This window comes from Orcinus orca, chromosome 5 (assembly GCF_937001465.1).
Source record: "Orcinus orca chromosome 5, mOrcOrc1.1, whole genome shotgun sequence".
Lineage (NCBI taxonomy): Eukaryota > Metazoa > Chordata > Mammalia > Artiodactyla > Delphinidae > Orcinus > Orcinus orca.
The window spans coordinates 75,411,575-75,436,562 of record NC_064563.1 but is presented as its reverse complement, the minus strand read 5'-3'; the positions used below and the strand labels follow the sequence as shown (position 1 = coordinate 75,436,562).

General features: G+C 50.2%; 1 protein-coding gene across 3 annotated transcripts in view; it reads left to right on the top strand.

Moving 5' to 3' along the window:
• The first annotated feature begins 7,219 nt into the window (after positions 1–7,219).
• TMEM44 (transmembrane protein 44) overlaps positions 7,220–24,988 on the top strand; it is a 35,827-nt gene continuing 18,058 nt past the window's right edge. Inside the window, exons 1-8 of one of the 3 annotated variants that reach the window (XM_004278767.3) lie at positions 7,223–7,584; positions 10,450–10,576; positions 12,286–12,379; positions 13,480–13,646; positions 13,857–13,943; positions 18,608–18,778; positions 21,636–21,776; positions 23,370–23,474. In XM_004278767.3, the coding sequence (XP_004278815.1) occupies positions 7,448–7,584; positions 10,450–10,576; positions 12,286–12,379; positions 13,480–13,646; positions 13,857–13,943; positions 18,608–18,778; positions 21,636–21,776; positions 23,370–23,474 (1,029 nt within the window). In that variant the 5' untranslated portion in view covers positions 7,223–7,447. Of the gene's footprint in view, positions 7,585–10,449; positions 10,577–12,285; positions 12,380–13,479; positions 13,647–13,856; positions 13,944–18,607; positions 18,779–21,635; positions 21,777–23,369; positions 23,475–24,988 lie in introns of all 3 variants that reach the window. The other 2 variants (XM_033403739.2, XM_033403741.2) reach the window with 2 other exon arrangements.

Here is a 24,988-nt window from a genome sequence, read left to right as displayed (position 1 = left end):
CAATTTCAAATGGTTCCGAGTGGAGACAGAGAGACAAAACAAATGTGGCAAAATGTTAACAGTTGGTGAATCTAGGTAGGTATTCTTTCACCTTTCTGTAGTTTTGAAATTTTTCAAAATAAAAAATCGGGGAGTGAGGTGTTGTAAGAGTTGACAGTTAAATGCCATAAGGGCTCAGGAGCCATTCAGAAGCACAGACAAAATTGTACCAGAAGACTACAGAATCAAACAGTTACCACGATTAACAGATACACACAGAGCTTCTGTCTTTACTCTTTGCCTTTGCTGGCTTTTAGGCAGGGTGGTTATCCAGCTCCCATACTGGCATGTAGGAACTTAGCAGGATGCTGGTTGCTTTCTGAATTGCAAACGGCAGTGAGAACTTACATTTCTTTTAAATAATTATCTCAATGCAAATATTCAAGTGCTCAATTCGCTTTAAGAGGTGAGTTGCCAGACTTCCCTCGTGGTGCAGTGGTTAAGAAGCCACCTGCCAGTGCAGGGGACACGGGTTCGAGCCCTGGCCCAGGAAGATCCCACATGCCACTGAGCAGCTAAGCCTGTGCGCCATAACTACTGAGCCCGCGCCCCTAGAGCCCACATTCCGCAGAAAGAGAAGCCACTGCAGTGAGAAGCCAGCACACCGCAACAAAGTGTAGGCCCTGATCTCTGCAACTAGAGAAAGCCCTTGCAGCAACGAAGACCCAACGCAGCCAAAAATAAATACATTAATTAATTAATTTTTTTAAAAAAGGTGAGTTGCCTTGCTTTAACGTCCCTTTAAAAAAGGACTTTCCTTGATGTAACATCTCAACATGTGTCTGTTCCATTAGCCCTTGCCTAGCTTCTGAGTGATATGCAGGAAGTGACTTTCAGCAATCAGATGTTACAAGGAGCTTGAGGGGGAAAAGGTGAAGAAACCCTCACAAGATCCTACAGTGTGTTGATGACAGAGTTTTAAATAGAACCCAGGACCCCAACAGTCCTACCACCTGCTTCAATCACAACACTCCAACTTGTCCACAACGGGACTGATTAAGATTTGGAAAGGCCAGGATAAACAACAAGGTCCTACTGGCTAGCACAGGGAACTAGATTCAATATCCTGTGAAACCACAATGGAAAAGAATATGAAAAAGAATATATATGTATAACTGAATCACTTTGCTGTACAGCAGAAATTAACACAACGTTGTAAATCAACTCTATTTCAATAAAAAATTTTTTAAAGATTTGGAAGGGTCAGTATTGCATTCTCTTAGAATTAACTTCTCTGTATTTATAGCAGGTAAAACACACCGATGCAGAACTTTTTTTTAAATGTTGTTTGAGGAGTAGCCCCAAGCCCTTCCTCTCAATAATGCATTTTAAAGAACACTGGCAGGAGGCAATGTGTCCTCAGAAGAGAAAAGCTGTTGAGCGGCTAGCCTGTCCCACCCACCACCACAAGCGGCTGGGATTTACGGCCTGATTGGCCGCCCATTCCTCAGCAATGCTCAGCCCACTGCAGCCCTTCCTGCGTCAGGATAATGCCGATGGGCGCAGTGCCTCTACCAACAGGACAAGTTTACGAGCTGTGAGGGAGGACGTGTGTTATGGTCCTCTTGTTAGTTTTTCTTTCTGACAAACTCTGGACCATGGCCAAAAAAAACATTTGCTTCTGGGCCTTGGAGGAGCCTGGCAAAGGAACTGAGACACTTCCTGAGGGCGGATCAAGTGGAGAGCCCTATGGAAGGTACTGGAAGAATTTGGGAGGGGTCCTAATGGCAGGGAGGGAGTTGGTTAGAATGCATCATCCTAAGTGTTCCCTACAAGATGAAGTCCTGGCTCCTTCAGGACCGGACCATCTGCCCCTCTCGCCCATCTCCCCTCGCTGCAGAACCTCTGCTGTTTCCTGTGCCCATGGACAAGCTCTTACCACCTCCAGGAGCACATTTGCAGGACTGGTGCTATGGCCTTGCCACCAAAAGCAAACATTCTCCAGAGCCCAGCTCATGCGTTTCTTGAAAGCCTTCCCCAATGTACCCACACATGCAATGTTAGGTATCACCTAAGCATTTTCTTTTTTTTTTTAACATCTTTATTGGAGTATAATTGCTTTACAATGGTGTGTTAGTTTCTGCTTTATAACAAAATGAATCAGTTATATATATATACATATGTTCCCATTATCTCATCCCTCTTGCGTCTCCCTCCTTCCCACCCTCCCACCCTCCCTATTCCACGCCTCTAGGTGGACACAAAGCACTGAGCTGCTCTCCCTGTGCTATGTGGCTGCTTCCCACTAGCTATCTATTTTACATTTGGTAGAGTATATATGTCCATGCCACTCTCTCACTTCATCCCAGCTTACCCTTCTCTCTCCCCGTGTCCTCAAGTCCATTCTCTACATCTGTGTCTTTATTCCTGTCCTGCCCCTAGGTTCATTAGAACCATTTTGGATTGGAAGAATCAACATTGTGAAAGTGACTATACTACCCAAAGCATTTTCAATATGTTCTTAAGTACATACCACATTTCTCTGGCCTGTTTAAAAATCAATATTTTCACTCTGTAAATATTTTTCTAACTATATTCCAGGCACTGAGCTGGGGAGACAGGTAGGAACTAACCAACCCCAGCTGCAAGGTGCTCACAGCCTGGTAGAAGGACAACACTCATTGTGCTTGAGAGGCACCCTAACAGAGGAGGAGAGCAGGCACCTCCCCCCTCAGGACCAGGACGCCCAATCACCTTTGTAGGGAAGACCACCGGTGGAGCAGCTTTGGGAAGGAAAACCACCCAGTTTGGTTTTAGACGCGCTCAATTAAGACATGCAAGACATGTCACGCATAGGCAGTTGCGTATGTGAGTCTAAAGTCTGGGAGCTCTGAGCTGCAGATAACTCACTTGGGAGGTAAAGCACAGAAGACAGATGCTCCTGGAACGTGGTGGGGAAGGGAAGAACTGAGCTCTGTGTCTCCCTCCATTGTTGATCTTCCTTTTCACATATTCTTTATACCTCCTTTTTTTTTTTTTTTTTTTTTTTTGGCGGTACGCGGGCCTCTCACTGTTGTGGCCTCTCCCGTTGCAGAGCACAGGCTCCGGACGCGCAGGCTCAGCGGCCATGGCTCACGGGCCCAGCCACTCCGCAGCATGTGGGATCTTCCCGGACCGGGGCACGAACCCACGTCCCCTGCATCGGCAGGCGGACTCTCAACCACTGAGCCACAAGGGAAGCCCTATACCTCTTTTTTTTAGTGGATCTGAGGTTCTTCCTAGGAAGGACAATAACAATAATAATTGCCACTGTTGACATGTGCCAGATGCTTTATCTGCAGGATTTCTAATAATCACAGTAACTCTATGATAGGTACTCCTATTCTCAGTTTACAGGTAAAAATACTCCTGTGCAGAGAGAATCAGTGCTTCACCCCAATCACACCTGCAAGGACGCAGAGTGAGAATTCCAGTCAAGATTCTCCAAAGCCCACGTCTTCCCACTGCATCATCCAATGAGCCAAGATATCCAGAGACTGGGAACAGCTCCCCGCAGCTTCTCCAGCCCCACTGAGGGCCATCTCATAACCTAGTGTGTCTCATAAGAATCTCCTAAGAAGAGACTTCCGTGGTGGCACAGTGGTTAAGAATCTGCCTGCTAATGTAGGGGACATGGGTTCGAGCCCTAGTCCGGGAAGATCCCACATGCCGTGGAGCAATTAAGCCCGTGCACCACAATTACTGAGCCTACGCCCTAGAGCCCGCGAGCCACAACTCCTGAGCCCGCATGCCACAACTACTGAAGCCCGCGCTCCTAGAGCCTGTGCTCCGCAACAAGAGAAGCCACCGCAATAAGAAGCCCGCACGCTGCAACGAAGAGTAGCCCCCGCTCGCCACGACTAGAGAAAGCCCGCATGCAGCAATGAAGACCCAACGCAGCCAAAAATAAATAAATTTAAAAAAAAAAAAAAGAATCTCCTAAGAAGCTTGTGCAAAGCAGTGTAGTTGACTAAATAATGGTCCCCAAAGATTTCAAGTCCTAATCCTTGGAACCTGTAAATGTTACCTTATGTGGAAAATGGGTCTTTGCAGACGTGATTAAGTTAAAGAACTTGAGACAAGAAGATTATCGTGGATTACCTGAGTAGGCCACAAATGCAATCACAGTGTCTTTATAAGAGAAAGGCAGAGGGAGATTTAACACACAGAAGAGGAGAAGGCAATATAGCCACGGAGGCAGGAGGCAGAGACTGATCAGAGGAATGCAGCCATAAGGCAAGGAACGCTGGCAACCACCAGAAGCTGGAAGTGGCAGGACAAGAAACAGCTTCTCCCCCAGAGCTGCCATGGAGAGGCAGCCCAGCCAACACCTTGATTTTGGTCCAGTGAAAACTGATTTCAGACTTTTGGCCTCCAGAACTGAGGGAATACATTTTTGTTTCTTTAAACCACTGCATTTGTGGTGATTTGTTTCAGCAACTCCAGGAAACTAATCCATGCAGATTCCAAGGACACATGCCCAGGGAGTTGGATTTAGTAGGTCTGCTTTTTGACAGGCAGCCAGAGTGATTTTGATACCAACAATCTGTGGGCCACACTGGCTCAACTGCTCAGGCAGGGTACCTGTAGGACTTAAACCCTTAAACTAGGGATTTTTAGTCTGGGTCTATTCTGCTATGGAATCCATAGTTGAATTTCAGGCGTTCCATAAATTCCTTAAGATTATACGAGAAACTGTGTGTGGGTGTGCACACAAGTTCGTATTTTTCAGGGATGAGGTTTTCTTCAGATTCTCAGAGGAGTCACAGAAAAGGTGGAGAATTAACTACTAATTTAAGAAAAAGACGTTAATGTGTGTAAACCTGGTCCAAGGTGGGTGAGGAGGATTGGCCAAGCAGGGTTCTTAGTTCCCCGACCAGGGATCGAACCGGGGCCACGGCAGTGAAGGCGCCGAGTTCTAACCACTGGACCACCAGGGAATTCCCTGAAGCAACTTTTATTTTTTACTTTTATTTTTTGGCCGCACCATGCAGCTTGTGGGATCTCAGTTCCCAACCAGGGATCAAACCTGTGCCCCCAGCATTGGAAGCACGGGGCCTTAACCACTGGACAGCCAGGAAAGTCCCCGCAACTTTTAAATTAGGCCCACCTCCCCAGGGTCTATGCTGAGCCTGAGAGAGAAGGAAACCGTAACAAAGATTGAATCAAATTAAATAGTGGTATCTTCAAGTCAAAACAAAACTGAGAGCATAAGGCAACCTTAGGGCCTGGTGAGAGAGTGACACAAAACTGTGGGCTGTGTCCTCACTTCAGTGAGATAATTAGTGGAATAGATTATCTTTGGATAGATCTGCCTTTGGGAGCAGTAAGTAGACAGCATCACTAGAGGAACCCAGGATCTAGGCAGCCACTGGTCAGCACCCACAGGAGAGCAAGGTAGAGATGACCATTTGTAAGCACAGAGAACAAACACCGGAAGAGCCCGAAAAGAACAAGAAGGCAAAAACAAAGAAGAAAAAAAAAGATGAAGAAGAAAAAAAAAAAAGAATCAGAAGGCAGAGGTTTCAGACTAGGAGCATTTTTTGTTTATACACTATGAGAAACTTGGGTTACATATATTTTTAATTTAACCCTTTAATCTTGTCTTAGTTGGCATGAATTTTATATCAGTTCATCTTAATCATGTTACTATTTGAATTTTGGCCCCTTTTGCTTAATAACATATTTTAATTTTATCTTTATTTGCTCGATTGCCTGTTTAATATCTCTCTCTTTTCTACTGGACTGTAAATTCCACTGAGGTAGAAAAACATCTGTTTTTCTCAACAATGTGTCCCCCGCTCCTAGCACAATGCCTGACAGATAGTGTTTTATTTCTCCCGTGTGTGGTCATAACTTTTTTAAAATGAATGAACCAATAAAATAGTGTAGCCACTTTGGAAAACAGTCCAGTAGTTCCTCGAAACTTGAAACACAGAGTTACCATGGGACCCAGCAATTCTACTCCTAGGTATGTGACCAAGAGGACTGAAAACCTATGTCCACACAAAAACTTGTAGACAAATGTTCACAGCGCATTATTCATAACAGCCAAAAAGTGGAAACAACCCAAATGTCCATCAGCTGATGAAAAGATAAATAAATCTGGTACAACCATACAATGGATTATTTTTCAGCCATAAAAAGAAATAACATACGGACACCTGCTACAACATGGATGACGCTTAAAAACATTATGCTAAGTGAAAGAAGCCAACCACAAAAGGCCACTATTGGATGATTCCATTTAGAAGGAATGTCCAGCATAGGCAGCTCCATAGAGACAGAGGTAGATGTGTGGTTGCCTAGGGCTGGGAGTGCTTGAGAGGGGTGGAGAGTAACTGCTAGTAGGCACTAGGTTTTTTGGCAGGTAATGAAAATGTTCTAAAATTAGATAACGGTGGTGGTTGCACAGCTCTGTGGATATATTAAAAACCACTGAATTGTACACTTTAAATGGGTGAATTTTATGATATATGAATGGGATCTCAGTAAAGCTATTTTTAAAAATAAAAGAAAGAAATGATATAGTCATGTCCTTTAAGAAAAGTTATTAAAATCAACAATGAAAATTTTAAATCATAATAATAGTTTGTTTTCAAGAACAATAGCCCTGTGTACTTGAACTGACGGCAGTGTGGCTGGATGGGAGGGGACAGATTGCAAAAATCACGGGGCTCCCTGGCTGCGGGGGTCGCGGGGTAAGAGGACTTCGCCTCCAGAGCCCCGCTTGGGCAACGGAACAGGGACACAGGGTGCAGCTCCAGCCTCAGAAAAGAGTGAGGGAGGATGCAGAGGGGCGCGTTTGATTCCTCCTTCTTGGCCTCCCACAGCACCCTTTGTATTGTGCCATTTTAACGATCTGGACCAAGCCCCACTCCTCGCGGGATCCCCAGCGCCCAAGCAAGCTCCCCAGGCGCCAAGTATGTATTGTTTGACTCAGGAAACATGGTGGGTTAATGAACGGACGAGGTGCCTCACAGTGCGCCGGCAGGTCACTGTATTCCGCTCTGGCCGCCGGGTTTGGGGGTGCGTGGCAGCGAAGGGGTCCGCTGGAGCCGTGCTGCCGCTGTCTGGGGGGCGTGGGGCGCAGCCTTTGTGCAGAGGCTGCTCCCGGCTTCCGCCACTGGGGGGCGGCCTCCCGCCCGCCGACCCCCGACAATAGCGCGAGGGGTGGGGAGCCGCGCGTTCCCGGAAACTTTTCCCTCGAGTCTTGACCGCCGCCGCCCGCCCCCTGAAGCGCGGATCTGGGCGCGCCCATCTCCGGCCTGCGGTCGGCGCGCTCGGCTGGGGCCGCCGCGAAGGAACAGAACCGGAGGAAACGCGCGGGGAGGCAGCGCCCGGGGCGGCGGGCAGCGGGGGGAGGCTGCGCGCGGGTCCCCGGCCAGGCGGCGGCGCGGGCACCGGGCCAGGCGGAGCCGATACAGCCATGGGGGAGGCGCCCAGCCCTGCGCCCGCGCTCTGGGACTGGGACTACCTGGACCACTGCTTCGCCCGCCACCGTGTCTGCATCTCCTTCGGCCTGTGGATCTGCGCCTTCTCCTGCTGGATCGCCGTCCACGCGCTGTAATGGGGACTGGGACCGGGCGGCGCCAGGGCGGGGACCGGGGCGGCCGCGGGGGGAAATGGGGCGCTGCCCCCTGCCAACTCGCGCTTGGAAACCTAGAGGGAAGGGGGCAGAAAGGGAGGATGCAGGAGGCAGCACAATTGCAGGATCGAGAGGAACATTTTGCTGTAGACTGAAATCAGATACTTCTTTCCGGATTCCACGCACAGGAGACTGGGCTGGGAGCCAGCAGGAGGAGGCTGGGTGGTGCAGTGGACGGGGCCGTGGACTGGAAGCAGCCAGTCCTGGGTTCTAGTGTCAGCCTTTCCCCGTTTACTGGCCGTGTGAGCTGGGCGAGCTATAAGATCCCTGGGGCCCGTTTTACTCACGTAAATGGGCATGATAGCACATAGGACGGCTGGGAGGATCAAATAGTACTGGTAAAGCTCTTACTAAATGCTCATTAAACAGCATTATTATTGCTCCAACACTGCCATCAACCCTTGGCGGAGGGCAAGGGCCTTGGACAAGTCTCTCAATGTTTCTGGCCTCAATTTACTGGCCCTCTTAGCTGAGAAGAGGGGAGGCTAGTATCCGACTCTGGCCACAGACTTTGCCCTGGTCTGTCCGACACCTGGAGTGTTTTGGCCAAGTGGTCCCCATAACGTGGGTTCTAAGGGTGAAGTCTGGCTAAAGATGGTCTCCAGATCTTCTGCCACCCTGTCCCAAGCTCTGGAGGATGGTGCCACCCACGTATTCCCTGGCAGGGGAGAAGGACCACCCCTGAGGGAGGCTGACACCGGCTCACCTTTGACAGGCAGTCACGTTCCCCTCAGGCATTTGACGCTGGTGGAGAGATTCTGCAGCTCCACTGCCCAGTCCCTGGAATAGGAATAAGAAGACACTTAGAACAGTTACTGAGGGCCTAGTGCTGCGTTAACTCACTGATCCCTGCCGCAGCCCCATGGGGTAGGGACTGTCATTGACCCCGCCTAGATGAGAAGCCTGAGCTGCTGAGAGGTTAACTAACTTGCCTGAGTAAATGGGGAGAACCGAAATCCCAGAACCTACTAGAAAGGGGCAGGCTTGTGAGGTAAACTACCCAGATCAGAGGATGGGAACTAACAAGGCACTTTATGTGCCTTATCTCACTTGTCCCTCACCGCCACCCTCTAAAGCCAGTATTATTAGACGTCTTACCCTCCAGGAACTAAGGCTTGGGGAGGTTAAGGAGCTCCCTCGAGAATGCCCAGTGGCCAGGCTGAGAGCACAGCCGCTGCCTTTTCGCCTTGCCTCAGCTGTGTGGGGACTGGGTCAGAGTCAGCCCGGGATCCCTGACCCCTAAGGGCTGGGGAAGTGGCCGGAGAGCCGCAGGGCGCACGCAGAGCCGCCACACGTGAAGCAGAGGCCTGCCGTTAACTCACCTTTCACCATAGGCCTCAGTGTTCTCCTTTCTCAAATGGGAGGGTTGAAATGAATTATTTCTTTTTTTAAATCTATTTATTTATTTATTTATTTGTTTTATTTTTTTGGCTGTGTTGGGTCTTGGTTGCCACGCACGGGCTTTCTCTGGTTGTGGTGAGCGGGGGCTACTCTTCGTTGTTGTGGTGCGCGGGCTTCTCATGGCGGTGGCTTCTCTTGTTGCAGATCACGGACTCCAGGCGCGCAGGCCTCAGTAGTTGTGGCACACGGGCTCAGGAGTTGTGACTCGCGGGCTCTAGAGCGCTGGCTCAGTAGTTGTGGCGCACGGGCTTAGTGGCTCCACGGCATGTGGGATCTTCCCAGACCAGGGCTCGAGCCCATGTCCCCTGCATTGGCAGGCGGATTCTTAACCACTGCGCCCCCAGGGAAGCCCTAAATGAATTATTTCTAATTTGGGTCCAACTCAGAGAGTCTCTAATGTAGGAGTCTTCACTCCTGGGCCTTGAAACAGTTTCAGGACCCAAATTAACAGTTGGTATTCCCACTGTGAGCTTTGGGCTTCGGCTGGCTGGTCGGGGAATGTTTGGGAGCCCAATGGCCTTCTGTCCTCATTCATTAGTCCCAAGGGCTGAGCCCAGAACCAGCCATATGGTCCTAATGATGTAGAGTGAGTACCACCCTGTGGTTAAATGAAGTGAAACCAGAGCTGCAATCGTGCCTCAGTTTCTCCATAGAAATGGAGCAGGGAAACATCTAGAATAAAGTATTTCCAAGCTCCGATCAATGATGCTGACAGAGAGACATCTGGCCCCTTCCAGTCTGTCCTGCCTTCCTGCGCTTGTTCCTGGGGGTGGAAAGCGGGCAGTAAGGGAGAGAAGCCAGCAGTGGGGCCCCTAGGGGGAGGTCAGCCCAGAGTGCCATCGCAGCTTAGCGGAGTCTCCCCCGGTATGTGAGGAACATGCACCCAAAATGAAATCAGTTTGGATGCAGCTGGCAGAAGCCAGGCCATTTCACTGCACAGATGGATTAGAAGGATTGCATTTTAATTTCAAAGAAGCGAGTTGCCTTTTTAATCCAGGCAATTAACTCTGCTCTGCAGTTAAACTGCGATGATTGGGTTACTTTTATAACCCTCCTGTTGCCTTTCAAAACATAACAGCTGACAGCTCATTTGTCAGCACTGAGTGGTGGGTCACGAACTTGAGGCAGCCAGATTTGTAGGAGGAATTTCTTTCATCCTTTCACGAGGTCTGCCTCCTGCCATGGGCTTGTTGGTCAGAGGCTCGGAGGCTTTCCATCCTTTCTTTAACCACCTGTAAACTAAGGTCAAAAGCACCTGCTGAATATCGGGAAGAAAGTGATTCTGAGGGACCTAAAGTCACAATTGCCCTTTTCAGACACCTGCTTTGGGAACCCAAACTCACGTCTTTGTGTTCTGCCCACACGCCCGTCTGTCCCCGCAGGCTTCTCTATCTGAGGTGTGGGAAGAAATCCGGACGGGACCAATCGGTGCTGTGTGCTGCCTGCTGCCTCCTGACCAGCCTGTGTGACACCATCGGGGCGATTCTGGCCAAACAGCTCACCATCCAGGTGTGTTGGGCCTACAGGTGACAGTGGTTTCTGTCTCGTTCCTTCCCCATGCAAGGCAGTTTCACCTCAGGGCTTGTGCCGCTGCTGGCCTTCCTGCTCCTCCAATACCCACGTGGCTCACTGCTCACCTCCTTTAAGTCTTTGCTCAGATATCTCCTTCTCAATAAGGCCTCCCTGATCACCCGTTTAAAAGTGTGCCCTGCCTCTACCACAGGTGCTCCAGACAACCTCATTGCTCTAGTTTTCCCTAATATACCATCGACTTTACTTATTCATTATGTTTATGGCTTACTGTATGTTAACCCCTACTAGAATGTCGGCTCCATAAGGGCAAAAATTTTTATTCGCTACCATATCCCCATCACTTAAAACACCAGCTAACGCATAGTAGATATCCAGTAAAAAGGGATTGTTGCTGTTACTGGTTTTAGAGCCCAGGGCCCAGCCGCAGCTCAGGCAGGGGTGTCTGAATCCTTTCCGAGGTGGTGATGTGGGCTTTGGAGCAAGTGAGAAGCAGTTTCAAGTTTTTCCAAAGTCTAGACCCTCAAACAAATCTGTGTAGAAGGGGCTTATCCCAAAACACATATCCCAAGGAGGACCTATGGGTCCCACTTCAGGGGGCTGGTCCTGGCCTTTTGCCATCCAGGTAGATGTGAAGGAGGGGAGCCTAGTGGTTGGACACAGATTTGGAGAGTTCTAGACCCTGCTGTGAGCAGCGTTCTATCAGAAACAAATCACCTTTCCTTCTGGGAGCCCATTGTCATTAGCTGATAGACTATAATGAGGCCTAGCTCAAGTCCAATAATAATAGCTGATATTTATTAAATACTTAACTATGTACTTGACATTAAGGGCTTTTCATGTATTAACTCATTTAATCCTCAAATCGACCTATGACGTGGGTGCTCTCATCATCCCTGTTTTATACATGTGGAAACTGAGGCATAGCGAGGTTAAATAACCTTGCGAAAGTCACCCTCTAGTAAGTACAGAGTCAGGATTCAAACCCCAGAACGCATGCTCTTAAGCACTAAGTACAGTGGACCCTTGAACAACATGGCTTTGAACTGTGTGTGTCCACTTATACATGGATTTTTTTCAATAAATACACACTACGGCACTACAGGATCCACAGTTGGTTGAACCATGGTTGCAGAACCTCGGATACAAAGGGCTGACTGTAAAGTTATACTTGGAATTTCCACTGCAGAGGAGTCGGTGCCCCAACCCCTGAGTTGTTCAAGCGTCAACTATACTGTCAGTAGCTAGTGCATGTATGGGTGGGTGCATTTTACTTTCGTCCAGTCGCTGGCCTAAGCAACTTCCCGTGTATCGGCCCATACAATCTACTTAACAAGGAGGGAGGCACTGTTATTATCCCTGCTTTCTAGATGAGGAAACCGAGGCCCAGGGAAGTTCAGTGGCGGCCAAAGTTGCACAGCAGAGACCATGCTGTCCAGTGGAAAGTGGGGCGGGCTGAGTTCTTATCCCATCTCTCTGATGGGCGTCTGCATAATGGGATTGGTTACTTAAGCACCCCATCTCCTCGTTAGTCAAATGGAGGTGATAACCAACCTTTCCTGGGGTTGGAGGTGTCCCTGGAAGCCCTACATCAGTGGAACACACGTGGTAGAGGAGAGCCAGAATGAGCGGTGCTACAGTTGCTGAAAGGTGTTTGAACACCAAGACCCTCTTTCCTTTGCTCCCAGGTCTTCACTGGTGTCTACCTAGCAGCTGTTGACCTGGTGAGCTTTGTGTCCATTCTCTTCCCAGTCTGCAGCTCCAAAGTCAAGTCCAGTTCAGGTAAGTGTGCTGCCATCTGTTCCTGTCTTCACCCATCCACTCATTTCATCCATCAGTGTGCTGAGTGCCTCTCCCTGTCACACCCGAGCCTGGACCCTGCCAAGCACAGACGAATGGGCGAGCTCCCTGGTTTCACCCAGAGCAGGGAGTCAGGGGCCTAAAAGTTAGTTAGCGCTGCTAGTAAGGGGGTGTGGGCTCACAATGGGCAACCAGAGGAGGGGAGGGGCTGCAGGTGTCAGAGAAGGATGTGACGTCGGAACTGGGACAGCAAGGAAGGGCATTCCAGGTGAAAGGGCAGCATGGGCAGAGGTCAGGAAGGGGAGGGGGCGGGGCTTTGGGGGTGGACAGTGATACTCAGTGTACAAGTCCAGGGGCTCCAAGCGAACCACCTGGGCTGCCTCAGGCCGAGCGGGCGCTGGAAGTGACTGAGATGGGATGAGTAGCCTTAAGTATGTGGGACTGGGACTTTCCTGAGAAGGGGCAGCAGTGTGCTCGGACCCTTGTCCCAAAGGGAAATGCTTGCATCAGGGGTGATGTAAGATGCTCTCAGCTGCTCGAGGCTGCCCAGAGGAGGAATGTTCTTTTTGGAATTGTTCAGAGGTGGATCTGTCTTCTATTTCAAGGAGACTTTCAAAGACGATGCTTATCCTACTCACAGCTTTGGTGCCTTGGCACCAGTGTGCCCACTTATAATACATTCACCAAGCTTGTGCCGGTTCCACTCTGTGCCGGGCTCTGTGCAGATTCTAGAACTGGCCGGGCACAGTGCCTGCCTTCAGCGGCCTCCAGTCTAGGACGGGCGACTCTGTGTGCGTGCAGATGCGTATGAAAAAGGATCACGTTGCCCTGCCTTGAAACATAAAACACTATGAGAGGCTGAGGAAGGGGAGGAGTGCCAGTCATGGGGGGGGGGGGGGGGATAAGGGGAAGGGGGGAAAACCCAACCACAGGCCCTTGAAGGGGGGTGAGGGGCTGGCCTGTGGAACAGTGGGGGAACCCATCCTGGCCTCGGGTCTGGGGTCGACACCAGTTCTTCCCACGCAGCTGTCTGTCGAGTTCCAGATCCCGGGAGCCCTGTGGGACCTTGGTGTCTGTTGCAGGTCGGGGCTCCCGGGAGAGAAAGAGGAGGCGGCAGCTCAGGGCCAGCATATTTGCCCTGGTCCTGCCGCTGAGCCTGGGCCCAGGCTGGGCTCTGTGGGCCGCTGTCCCGAAGGCTTCAGGCCCCATCCGAGGGTCGCAGCGGAGGCTGCTGGGAAGCCTGGTACAGGTGAGGTCGAGCCTGCTCAGGGGGACCTGACGGCGGGGGGGGGGGCGGGGGCAATGCGGGCCCCTCCCCTTCTCCTAGTTCCAACAAATGCCCTGGGGGTGGGCGTCAGGGTTAGGCCTTGTTGGGAAGAACCTCCTAAAAGCAGAAAAGGACGGGCCTGGGGTGCATGGGCATATCTTCAGGGTGCTGAGTGTATCACTGTTCCCGCAGGACAATACTGAAATCCTTGGCTACCTGCTGGGCGGCATCGCAGCCTTGGGCGCCTGGGCTTCCCGGATCCCCCCACTCTCCAGAATCGTGAGTCTGGGGCCGGGACTGTGGGTCACCCTGGCAGGTCTTAGGGCATCTGGGAGCATCCTCCCAGCTCCAGGTCACCGGGGTGGAGAGGTGGTGTCTCCGTTCACATGTGCGCCTGTGGGTGTGTACGTGGGTGTGTGTGCGTGTATACACATGTGTGTGGGCAGCGAACAGCCGCCCCCAGGCCTTGGAGGGTCCTGAGACTCACAGGGAGAGGGCACCGTGTTCTCTCCATTTCTCGTAGCAAATGAAAATCAGGCTCTCCGGAAGGAGCCCCTGAGTTTGGATGGATAAGCACCCCATTAAGGAGCGAGAAGATCTGAGCTTTTAGAGAACAGGGTCATGCAGCTCCTGGGGTCTGTGTATTCGAGAGTGTCTTGTTGGCAGTATTTTTCAGGCATCTGGGGTTAGGGAAGTCATGTGATGGCCAGTCCCTTGGGGGAACAGACGTGCCTTGAGATGCCCTGCTTGCCCTTGGGGAGCTCACAGTCTCCCCAAGGAAGACACAGAAATGGAAAGCAGGATGTTTGAATGCTCTAAGAAAGAATCAAATGTTTGGGGTTCTGGAAGAAAGAGAGAAGCCTCCTGCATTATTCAAATGAGCGAGGGTGAAAACTGTTCACACTGTCAGGCACTGGGTGCTGGCGCGGCCCCAGGTTGGCAGCGAAGGCCAGGTGGGGTCTAAGGAGGCAGAGGCGAAGGGAAGGCACTCAGGGCAGAGCAGAGTGTGCGGGAAAGGCCACCGAGGCAGGAGGGCGCCTGCCGAAGAGCCACATATTACGGACGCGTGAAAATGGCAGGGCCTGATGCCAGAAATGTGACGGCCCATCATTTAGTCTTGCCCAAGAGCACTGTGGTTTAACAGCAATCCCAGGAGAACAGGATTTGAGGAGGCGGTGCTTAGTTGACCGCTCGTGGGAGCTGCAGCCTGAAACCTCCCGGGGCACAGGGCCTCATCAGCAAAGATGCTGTCTCCAGGGCAAGGGAGGGGAGCGTGGGGAACACTGTGCGCAGTTCAGCCACCGCTGGGATGGGCCTCCAGGGTGTGGTCAGGGCTGGGAAGCCGTGTCACATGCGGGCCTTTGAAGGAACAGCTGCAGTGCCCTGACCACCTGTATTAGTTTCCTGCTGCTGCCATGACAAAGTATCCCAGACTCTGAACAACAGAAACATACTGTCTTTAAGTCCTGGAGGCCAGAGATCCGATACCAAAGTGTCAGCAGGGCCACGCTCTTTCTGAAGGCCCTAGAGAGGGATCCGTTCCAGGCCTTTCTCTAAGCTTCTGGTAGTCCCTTGGCTGGTGGCAGCACAACCCCAGGATTTGTGTGGAGTTCTCCCTGTGTGTGTGTGTGTGTGTGTGTGTGTGTGGTCGCATGGCTTCCCTCCGTACGTTTCTGTGTCTGACTTTCCTCTTTTCACAAGGACACAGTCCTCTTGGGTTAGAGCCCATCGTAATAACCTCAGCTTACCTTGATCATCTGCAAAAACTCTATTTCCAGATGAGGCCACATTCACTACCTCTGGCGGTTGGGACTCCAACATCTTTTTGGGGGGACACAATTCAACCCATAACACCATCCCACCTAAAATAGCCCCAGGCCAGTCCCACCGCTGTGTCCCTCCCTCTGCTTAATTTTCTTCATCGCATTTATCACAGCCTGAATGAGCTCTTTAGTTACTTACCAGGTTGCTGCCTGGTCCCCTAGCAGAGCATCAGCAGTGTGAGAGCAGTGCCCTTGTCTGTTTCATTTCTCACTGTGTTCCAGGTGCTTGGGGTCTGCCCAGGGTAGCTTCCAGCAGACACTTCTTAATGAGTCACTGCATTTGGCCTAGAGAAAAGGAAGCTCATGGATACAGGAAACAGAGGGCTATCCTGGGGCAGAAAGAGCAGCCTTGTTCTTTGCAGTCTCGGAGAACAGGACCAAGACCAGAATCAATAACCAAGAGGTTACTGGGAGGGCCGCTTCCCATTCGGTTAAAGGAAGAATTCCATGGGTTAGACACTTTCCTCAGTGCCTGGCATGTTGAGAACAGCTGGTGTTGTTATTCCTGCTTTAGGAGGTAGTGGGCTTCTCATCACTAGAGGCATTCAAACCTGATGGCCCCTTGGCAAGAAGATAGAGGGAGATTGCAAGGGGACTGAGCTGGGCAATCTCGGAGGGGCTGCCAGCCCTGAGTGTCTCTGGTCCCATGAATAACCCAGAGCTAGGGTTCCCTCGTTAGGGAGAAAGCCAGCAGGGTTGCAGTGCTATGGGAGGCCAAGCCAGCCTGGACTTGGACCCTGGATCCCCCAGAAGCTGCTTCTAATTTACCCCTGCAGGGGGCGCTGAGGAGCAGCCTGGCTGGGTGGCTTTGGTGGGAAAAGTTCCCATTTTTCCAGGAGCAAGTCCTTGAACAGGACAAAGGGTGCGAAACACGCACTGATCAGTAAAGCATTGTGCTGACAACACCGGGAATCATTGCTGCTGTAAGAGTGTCTGAGGCACAGCCCGCTTCCAGTCCCCAGCGCGGATTTGCCGGGAAGCCACCAGGCAGGTCGTCCTCCCAGCCGTCTGTCCTGACCTGCTAGACAGGCCTGTGTGTGCTGGAGAAATTCATACCACATCTCGAGTCACCAAGCCAGTTCCAGTCTTCAAGCAGTGATGCTTGAAGCACAGCTGTGTGTTCAGCGCCGCAGGCGGAGCCCTCTAGACCCTAGTACCGACCCTGAGAAGAGCTTGAGTTCTGAGTCAGTGGGCGCTGGGCGTGGGTTGGCACGGGAGTGAGAGCAGAGGGCTCCCCCAGCTTGGCCTCATCCAGCTCAGGGCCTAGCCCGGCTCTGCAAGTCACCTTCCCCTTTGCCCATCAATGTCCTCTGTAAAATGGGGGTGGGTGGGCTGGAGGACCCCAAAGGCTTCCCGCCATAGCAGTGCTGCTGGGCCGTGTGAGGTGGGACGGGCTGATGGGAAGGGGTGACACTCCACCCGCAACCTCTGGGGCCAGTGGGCCAGGGGCCACCGTCCCCGGCTGTGTGCCGTCTGCTCAGGGGGTGGCAGGCCAGAAACAGGGAGGCCTGGGAACAAAACCGGAAGAGATGCAGAGGTAGATGTAACACTTCTGAGGAATCTATTTCTTTTTCTTCCCCTTTCCTTGGCCGTGCTGTGTGGCTTGTGGGATCCTAGTTCCCCAACCAGGGATTGAACCCAAGCCCTTGGCAGTGAAAGCGTGGAGACCCAACCACTGGACCGCCGGGGAATTCCCAGGAATCTTTTTTTATTTTATTTTATTTTATTTATTTATTTTTGGCTGTGTTGGGTCTTTGTTGCTGCGCGCGGACTTTCTCTAGCTGCGTCGAGCAGGGGCTACTCTTCGTTGCAGTGCGCGGGCTTCTCGTGGTGGCGGAGCACGGGCTCTAGGTGCGTGGGCTTCAGTAGTTGTGGCACGTGGGCTCAGTAGTTGTGGCTCATGGGCTCTAGAGTGCAGGCTCAGTAGCTGTGGCACACGGGCTTAGTTGCTCCGTGGCATGTGGGATCTTCCCAGACCAGGGCTCAAACCCATGTCCCCTGCACTGGCAGGCAGATTCTTATCCACTGCGCCACCAGGCAAGTCCCAGGAATCTTTTTGAGGGTTAAATTAAAATGGAGAAAATCGGCTAAAACATGCTTTTTCTCTTGAATATTTTCCGTTCCTTAACCAAGGTCTGTATGTCTCTAAGTACAGTCATCTAATGAGCAAACTAAGTTATATATATATACATATATATATAATATAATTTATATTTATGTATTAATTTAAATACCTATGTAATTGTATATAATTGGAAATACATAATATTTGTATATATACTTAATGTGTATATAAAGTGACGTTATACCTGTAAAGGATACTTACATATAAATATTGCATGTTTCCTTTTTTAAAAACCAGTATTTCCATTGCTCATTCTCCAGAAATATCCCCTTGGCTTCAAAATTTCCAGAATGTTATCTCTAATTTTCCTGACTTTCCCGTCCCGCCTGGTTCAGAGTTGGTGGCCCCGAGACGAGAAGAGTGGGCCCTTGGTTCTCCATAATTCAGTCTCCGTCCTGCTCTCCCCACTGACATTCACGAGCCCCTGCCCAGTGCTGGGTTCCAGGGCACCGAGATGGTGAGGACCTCAGCCCTGCTCTCAGGAGCCCTCTGTCTGTTGGACAGACAGATGTGTAAGGAGCTAAGTCATGATCAGGGTGAAAGGCACTCCAATAGAGGGATATGTCAGAGGTGTGAGGGACCCTGAAGAGGAAATAACTTGCTCCCCTTAGGGTGGAGGTGTTAAGGGATGGTTTCCCAGAGTTGGGTTTAAGCCAGGTTCTGAGGGATGAATAGGAGTTCACCAGACAAAGAAAACAGCTTTGTTTTTTTTTGGCCACGCCGCGCGGCTTGCAGGATCTTAGTTCGCCAACCAGGGATCGAACCCATGCCCTCTGCAGTGGAAGCGAGGAGCCCTAACCACTGGACTGCCAGGGAATTCCTGGAAGCAGCTTGAAGCCCAACAGAAGTGGCACCTCTGGGGACTGGCCATGGGCAGAGGGCTTGCCCTCCAACCTCTTACATTACCAGGGGCCTGGGTCTTAGAATCAGCTTTAAGGGAGCTGAGGGAGGTGGCAGTGTTCCTCCCAGCCCAGCCCCCTTCTCTCTCTGCCCAGTGCTGGGGTAGGACATTTCCCTCCATCTACCTGTGGACCCGGCTCCTGTCGGCCCTGGCTGGCCTCCTCTACGCCTCGGCCATCGTGGCCCATGACCGGCGGCCTGAATACCTGCTACGGGCCACACCCTGGTTCCTGACCTCCCTCGGCCGTGCAGCGCTGGACCTCGCCGTATCCACTCCAGGCCCGGGGGCTTGGCTGCTGTGCCTCATCTGCCCTCCTACCCTCTTGCTAGAAAGAATTCTTTCCCAGTAGCCAGGGTGGTGGTTTGAATCCTGGGGGAGGCAGACACAATTGCAATGTGCAGTTTTGTGCTTTGTGTCCTTTTAAAATGTTATTTATTTATTCATTTATTTGGTTACACCGGGTCTTAGTTGTGGCAGGCTGGCTCCTTAGTTGCAGCTCGCTGGCTTCTTAGTTGCGGCATGCGTGTGGGATCTAGTTCCCTGACAAGGGATCGAACCTGGGCGCCCTGCATTGGGAGTGCAAAGTCTTACCCACTGCGCCACCAGGGAAGTCCCTCCTCCTTTTTATTTTTTTTTAATAAGAAGAAATATCTCTTGACTGGAGCTTTGTGAAACAGCAGAGGGGAGTATGAAGCTTCCTGGCCTTGGGATCACAGAAGAGCCAGGCTCCTGTCTCAGTGCTGCTCCCCACCTGGATTGGTCCCTGTCCTCTGTGAACCTGTTTTCCTCACCTTTGCCTTGTCTTCTCACAGGCTGCGAAGGGCTTTGCAAGCTGACCTGCCCTACACGGGTGATCATCTGCTTTCTGTCCTCTTCGGTGCTGGAGCCTGGGGTGGGGAAGCAGAGAGAAAAGCTGTCAGTGATCGCTGAGCCCGTTTCTGATCCCCAAGCAGGTGTTGCCTGATGTGCTGACACCCCAGTGACCTTGGTGTGAGGGCCTCAAGGGCAAGCTAAGCTCAGACAGTGGCGAGTGGAGATGCTGGGTGGGGTTGGGGGAGGGGTGGAAAACCTGCGGATTTAGCATAAATAGTTTAGAAATGGATTTTCTCACATACTATTTGAGTCTGCGAGGGCTGCCGTAACACATAACCACAAACGTGATGGCTTAAACCACAGGAATTTATTTTCTCAGCTTTAGGAGCCAGAAGTCCGAAATCCAGGTGGAGTCACTCTCTCTCCAGAGGTTGTAGGGGAGAGTCTTTCCCTGACTGTTCCAGCTTCTGGTGGCTCCTGGGGTTCCCTGGCTTCTGGCAGCATAATATTTTTTAACATCTTTATTAGAGTATAATTGCTTTACAATGGTGTGTTAGTTTCTGCCTTATAACAAAGTGAATCAGCTATACATATACATATATCCCCATACCCCTTCCCTCTTGCGTCTCCCTCCCACCCTCCCTATCCCACCCCTCTAGGTGGTCACAAAGCACGAGCTGATCTCCCTGTGCTATGTGGCTGCTTCCCACTAGCTATCTATTTTACATTTGGTAGTGTATATATGTCCATGCCACTCTCTCACTTCATCCCAGCTTACCCTTCCCCCTCCCCGTGTCCTCAAGTCCATTCTCTACGTCTGCGTCTTTATTCCTGTCCTGCCCCTAGGTTCGTCAGAACAATTTTTTTTTTTTAGATTCCATATATATGTGTTAGCATATGGTATTTGCTTTTCTCTTTCTGACTTACTTCACTCTGTATGACAGTCTCTAGGTCTATCCACCTCACTACAAATAACTCAATTTTGTTTCTTTTTATGGCTGAGTAATATTCCATTGTATATATGTGCCACATCTTTATCCATTCATCTGTCGATGGACGTTTAGGTTGCTTCCATGTCCTGGCTATTGTAAATAGAGCTGCAATGAACATTGTGGTACATGACTCTTTTTTTTTTTTTATTAGATTGGAGTCACCTTTATTATTTTTCTTTAACATCTTTATTGGAGTATAATTGCTTTACAATGGTGTGTTAGTTTCTGCTTTATAACAAAGTGAATCAGTTATACATATACATATGTTCCCATATCTCTTCCCTCTTGCATCTCCCTCCCTCCTACCCTCCCTATCCCACCCCTCCAGGTGGTCACAAAGCACCGAGCTGATCTCCCTGTGCTATGCGGCTGCTTCCCACTGGCTGCTTCCCACTAGCTATCTACCTTATGTTTGGTAGTGTATATATGTCCATGCCTCTCTCTCGCTTTGTCACAGCTCACCCTTCCCACTCCCCGTATCCTCAAGTCCATACTCTAGTAGGTCTGTGTCTTTATTCCTGTCTTACCCCTAGGTTCTTCGTGACATTTTTTTCCTTAAATTCCATATATATGTGTTAGCATACGGTATTTGTCTTTCTCTTTCTGACTTACTTCACTCTGTATGACAGACTCTAGGTCTATCCACCTCATTACAAATGGCTCAATTTCGTTTCTTTTTATGGCTGAGTAATATTCCATTGTATATATGCGCCACATCTTCTTTATCCATTCATCCGATGATGGACACTTAGGTTGTTTCCATCTCCGGGCGAGCTGGCAGCATAATTTTAATTTCTGCCTCCATCTTCACCTGGCCTTTTTCCCTTTGTGTATCTCTGCATTACTCCTCTTCTTCCTGTGAGGTTCCTGCCACAGGACTTACCTTATCCACCCTAATCCACTACCACCTCATCTTAACTAATTATATCAGCAAAGACCCTGTTTCCAAATAAGATCACATTGTGAGGTTCCGAGTGGATATGAATTTTGGGAGGACACTCTTCAACCCACTACGTGTACTGTCCTTGTAAGCCAGGGAAAATGGTTTTCAAAATCTTTTTGTGTAACAAGTATCTATTAAGTGCTTGTTAGAGGCAGCGTCTGGCTGGGTACTGGGCCCTCAGGGGGACAGCAGCTAGGGAGTGTTGGACCTGGCTCTGTCCTCAGATGAGCTGTGTCTGTTCTGGGGCCGACCCGACAGGATGATCCCGGGGAGGTAAGGAACCAGCCCAGGATGGAGCCCTCAGGGTGCAGAGGTGAAGGCAGCACCGGTGGCTGAAGTTCTCCGCCTCCGTGGACCTTAACTTCACTTCTCAGATCATTTTCCTTTCCTGGGTGATGAAGAGCAAGCTGAGACATGCTTTGGGATTTGCCTCTGAAGCCAGAGAGAATGCCGACACCCAAGCCCTTTTGACCTGTGCAGAGAAGGAGGAAGAAAACCAGGAGGCAAGGACCGAGGCAAGGTCTCACAGCTGGACGGGGCCCCCCGGTGTTTGTGCACAGCATGGGCAGAGGCAGCGAGCCTCACCGGGGCCGGGCCTGGGAATCCTGGGGGTCCCCACAAGCTTGGCCAGTTGGTCACTTTAAAAAACTACTGTTACGCGCAATGCTGAGTGCCCTGAATAAGTAGGATCCTCTGTTTTCCCAAGTACAAAGTATTTTTTAAGTTTGCTATTATGCTATTTGGTAATTTACATATATATATTTAAGTTCACATACTATATAAATTAATACGTTAGTTTAGAAGTAATGTGCTTTTTGCCCTCATTTCGTAAAAACTTAAGTTCCCACTTTCGCATGCATCTGACATCCACATACTAACACGGCTTTTGTTTTAAGTTGGTATCACTAAAAAGCTGATTTTTAAAAGTGCTGCTTACAAATAACTTCCACCCTTTACAATGATGTCATACCAGTGAATGTGTTTGTCTCTGCCTTTTGCTGATTTAATCGGGTGACCCCTCTAAGTAAGCAGAGCTACGCTAACTGAGGCAATTTTTCTTTGTCAAAAGTCCTTGTTGCAAATAGTTGAGAAAGTGCCTCATAATAATAAGAGAGCTGGTAAAGAGTTGAACATACAGCAGCTCCCCCTTTTCTAAGATCATTTTTTGAGGAAAAAAAGTCTCGCCTACTACCTGGACTCCTCACTACCTTCATTTCTTTCAGAGTAGAAATGAGGTTCTGTGTGAGTGAACCGGGTCCCCTCCTCCGAATTTTCTAGGTTTAACAGTGTAATCTGACTGAGTTAATGAAGTAGAAGGTAGTGTGGGTATGACCAAGGTAAAAGGGGAGATACAGGTGCTTAGACCAAAGATCCAAGTTCCCAAGGAGGCTCTAGTGGGAAGTTATTTTCATTCCATTCTAGAAACTGTTACAAAATTATATCCCAATGGGGAGCTAAGGTATTTCAAGAGAGCCCTGTGTGTTTAGTATTTTGAAGACAGGAAGTGGAGCCTTTGTAATCTCTTCAGCAGTCTTTCCATCAGTGGTTCTCAAAGTGTGGTCCCTGGACCAGCACTGCCTGGAAACTTGTTAGAAATGCAGATCTTAGGGCTCCACCCAGCTCTACCAAATCCAAAACCCGGGGTGTTTTTATAAGTCCTCTGGGTGCTTCTGGTACGCAGTAAAGTTCAAGAACCACACTGCTTTACAAAAACACTTATTTAGCACCCATTTCAGTGGTTCCCAAACTTTCCCATACTTTAGAATGATCTGGGGGGCTTTTAAACTCTGCAAGTCACATCCATACCAATTAAATCAGAATGTCTGGTGTGGGGCGGGGTGGGGGGTGAGAGCTAAACTTCAGTTGTTTGGTTTTTTAAGAAGCCCAGGTGATTCCACAGTGCAGCCAAGTTTGGGACCCACCCACCTACTGTGACCTCAAAGAGGCAGATAAGATACATCTCACAGGAAGCAGAAAGTGAGATGTGCCATAAAAGAACAGAAAAAAATACTGTAGGGGTTCTTTTGAAGAAACTGGGATCCTGTTTTGAGAAAAGGTCTCCTGACTTTAAGAATCCCCCTTTCTGTCTCCCCATCCCCTCTTGAAAGAATTCGGACTGGGTGCCTCTCACCACGCTTCCTTACTGCAAGCCCCTCAAGAGGATGGCAGCTGTCAGCCGCTACCTGGAGCTGACCATCGAGCCTGTGCAGCAGGTAAGTGGCTGTGGGCCACAGAAGGGTGGGAGGTAGTCCTGGAAGGCTTCCTGGAGGAAGTGACACTTTAGCTGCAGGAGGGGCGGAATGAGGCAGGAAAGCCTGTAAAAAGAGGAAGGAACTCTCAGAGGCCTTGGTGGGGGGCGGGCGGTGGTGGTCAGATGAAGGGGAGCTCGGAGATGAAAGGGTGGAGGCGGGGTAAGTGTGAGATCGCAGAGGGTGATGGGAGTTCAGGAGGCTTCAGGACTAGAGACTCAGGGTCAGACGTGCATTTTAGAGCCGTCACTCAGGCATGTTGGGGGGCAGACTAGGGAGTGGAGACTAGAAGCAAGGGGGTCAGTGAGGGACAGTTGTAAGTCCAGGAAAGACATGGTGTGGCCTGAACCAAGGCTGCAGCCAATGGAGAAGCAGAGCTGCAGTGGAGTCGGCAGGTAGAGCAGTGGGGGCAGTGAGGATGTGGCGGTGAAGAGGACCGCATGCTTCAGATGACTCCCAGGGTTCTGCACGGGGGGCCTTCAGGAGGAAGAGGGTTGGAGGGAAAGAGGCGACAAGAAGCCCACTCCATGTCCCACACCCCACTAAGTCGTTCCTGTCGAGGCTACAGCGACCTCCCAGTTGCTAAATCCCGGGGTCATTTCTGTCCAGTTGAGGTTCTACTCATTTGGCCGCCTGCTTCTTCTGATTTCTGGGCCCCTCCCTGTCCTGGTTTTTCTGCCACCCTCACCTCTGCGGGCTCCTCCTGGTGAGCGGACTTCAAGGTTGCAGTACCGCAGCTCCGCCTCAGGAGGGCTCCCTTCTCTGGGTACACTCTTCCAGTCCCATAGCCCTACCTGCCAGCTCGGGCTGATTTCCCTGGCCTGTGTCTCCATCCTTTTCCTCTCCTTCAGTTCCAGTCTTGGCTGCCCCACTACCTCTTCATCCTCCCTCTTCATCGTCCCCATGTGGCATCTCACACGTGCCGTGTCCAATACAGAATTCTGGATTTCCATGTCCAGACCAGCTCCTCTCCCCATCTTCCTCATGTCAGTAAGCGACACCACTGTCCGTGCAGTGGGTCAAACTCAGATTCCTCTCTTTCCCTCACGATACGCCCGTGCCCATATCACCCATCTGTGAGTCTCGCAAATACTGCTTTTAAAGTAGATCCAACCTAGAGATTATCATACTGAGGGAAGTAAGTGAGACAGAGAAAGACAAATATCATATGATATCACTTATATGTGGAATCTAAAAAATATGACCCCCCCAAATTACAAATGAACTTATTTACAAAACAGAAACAGACTCACAGACGTAGAAGACAAACTTACGGTTACCAAAGTGGAAGGGTAGGGGGAGGGATAAATTGGAAGTATGGGATTAACAGATGCACACAACCATATATAAAATAGGTAAACGACAAGGTTTTACTGTATAGCACAGGGAACTGTATTCAATATCTTGTAATAAGCTGTAATAGAAAAGAATTGGAAAAAAAGAATCTAGGTATATTCATATAAATATGTAGAAATGAA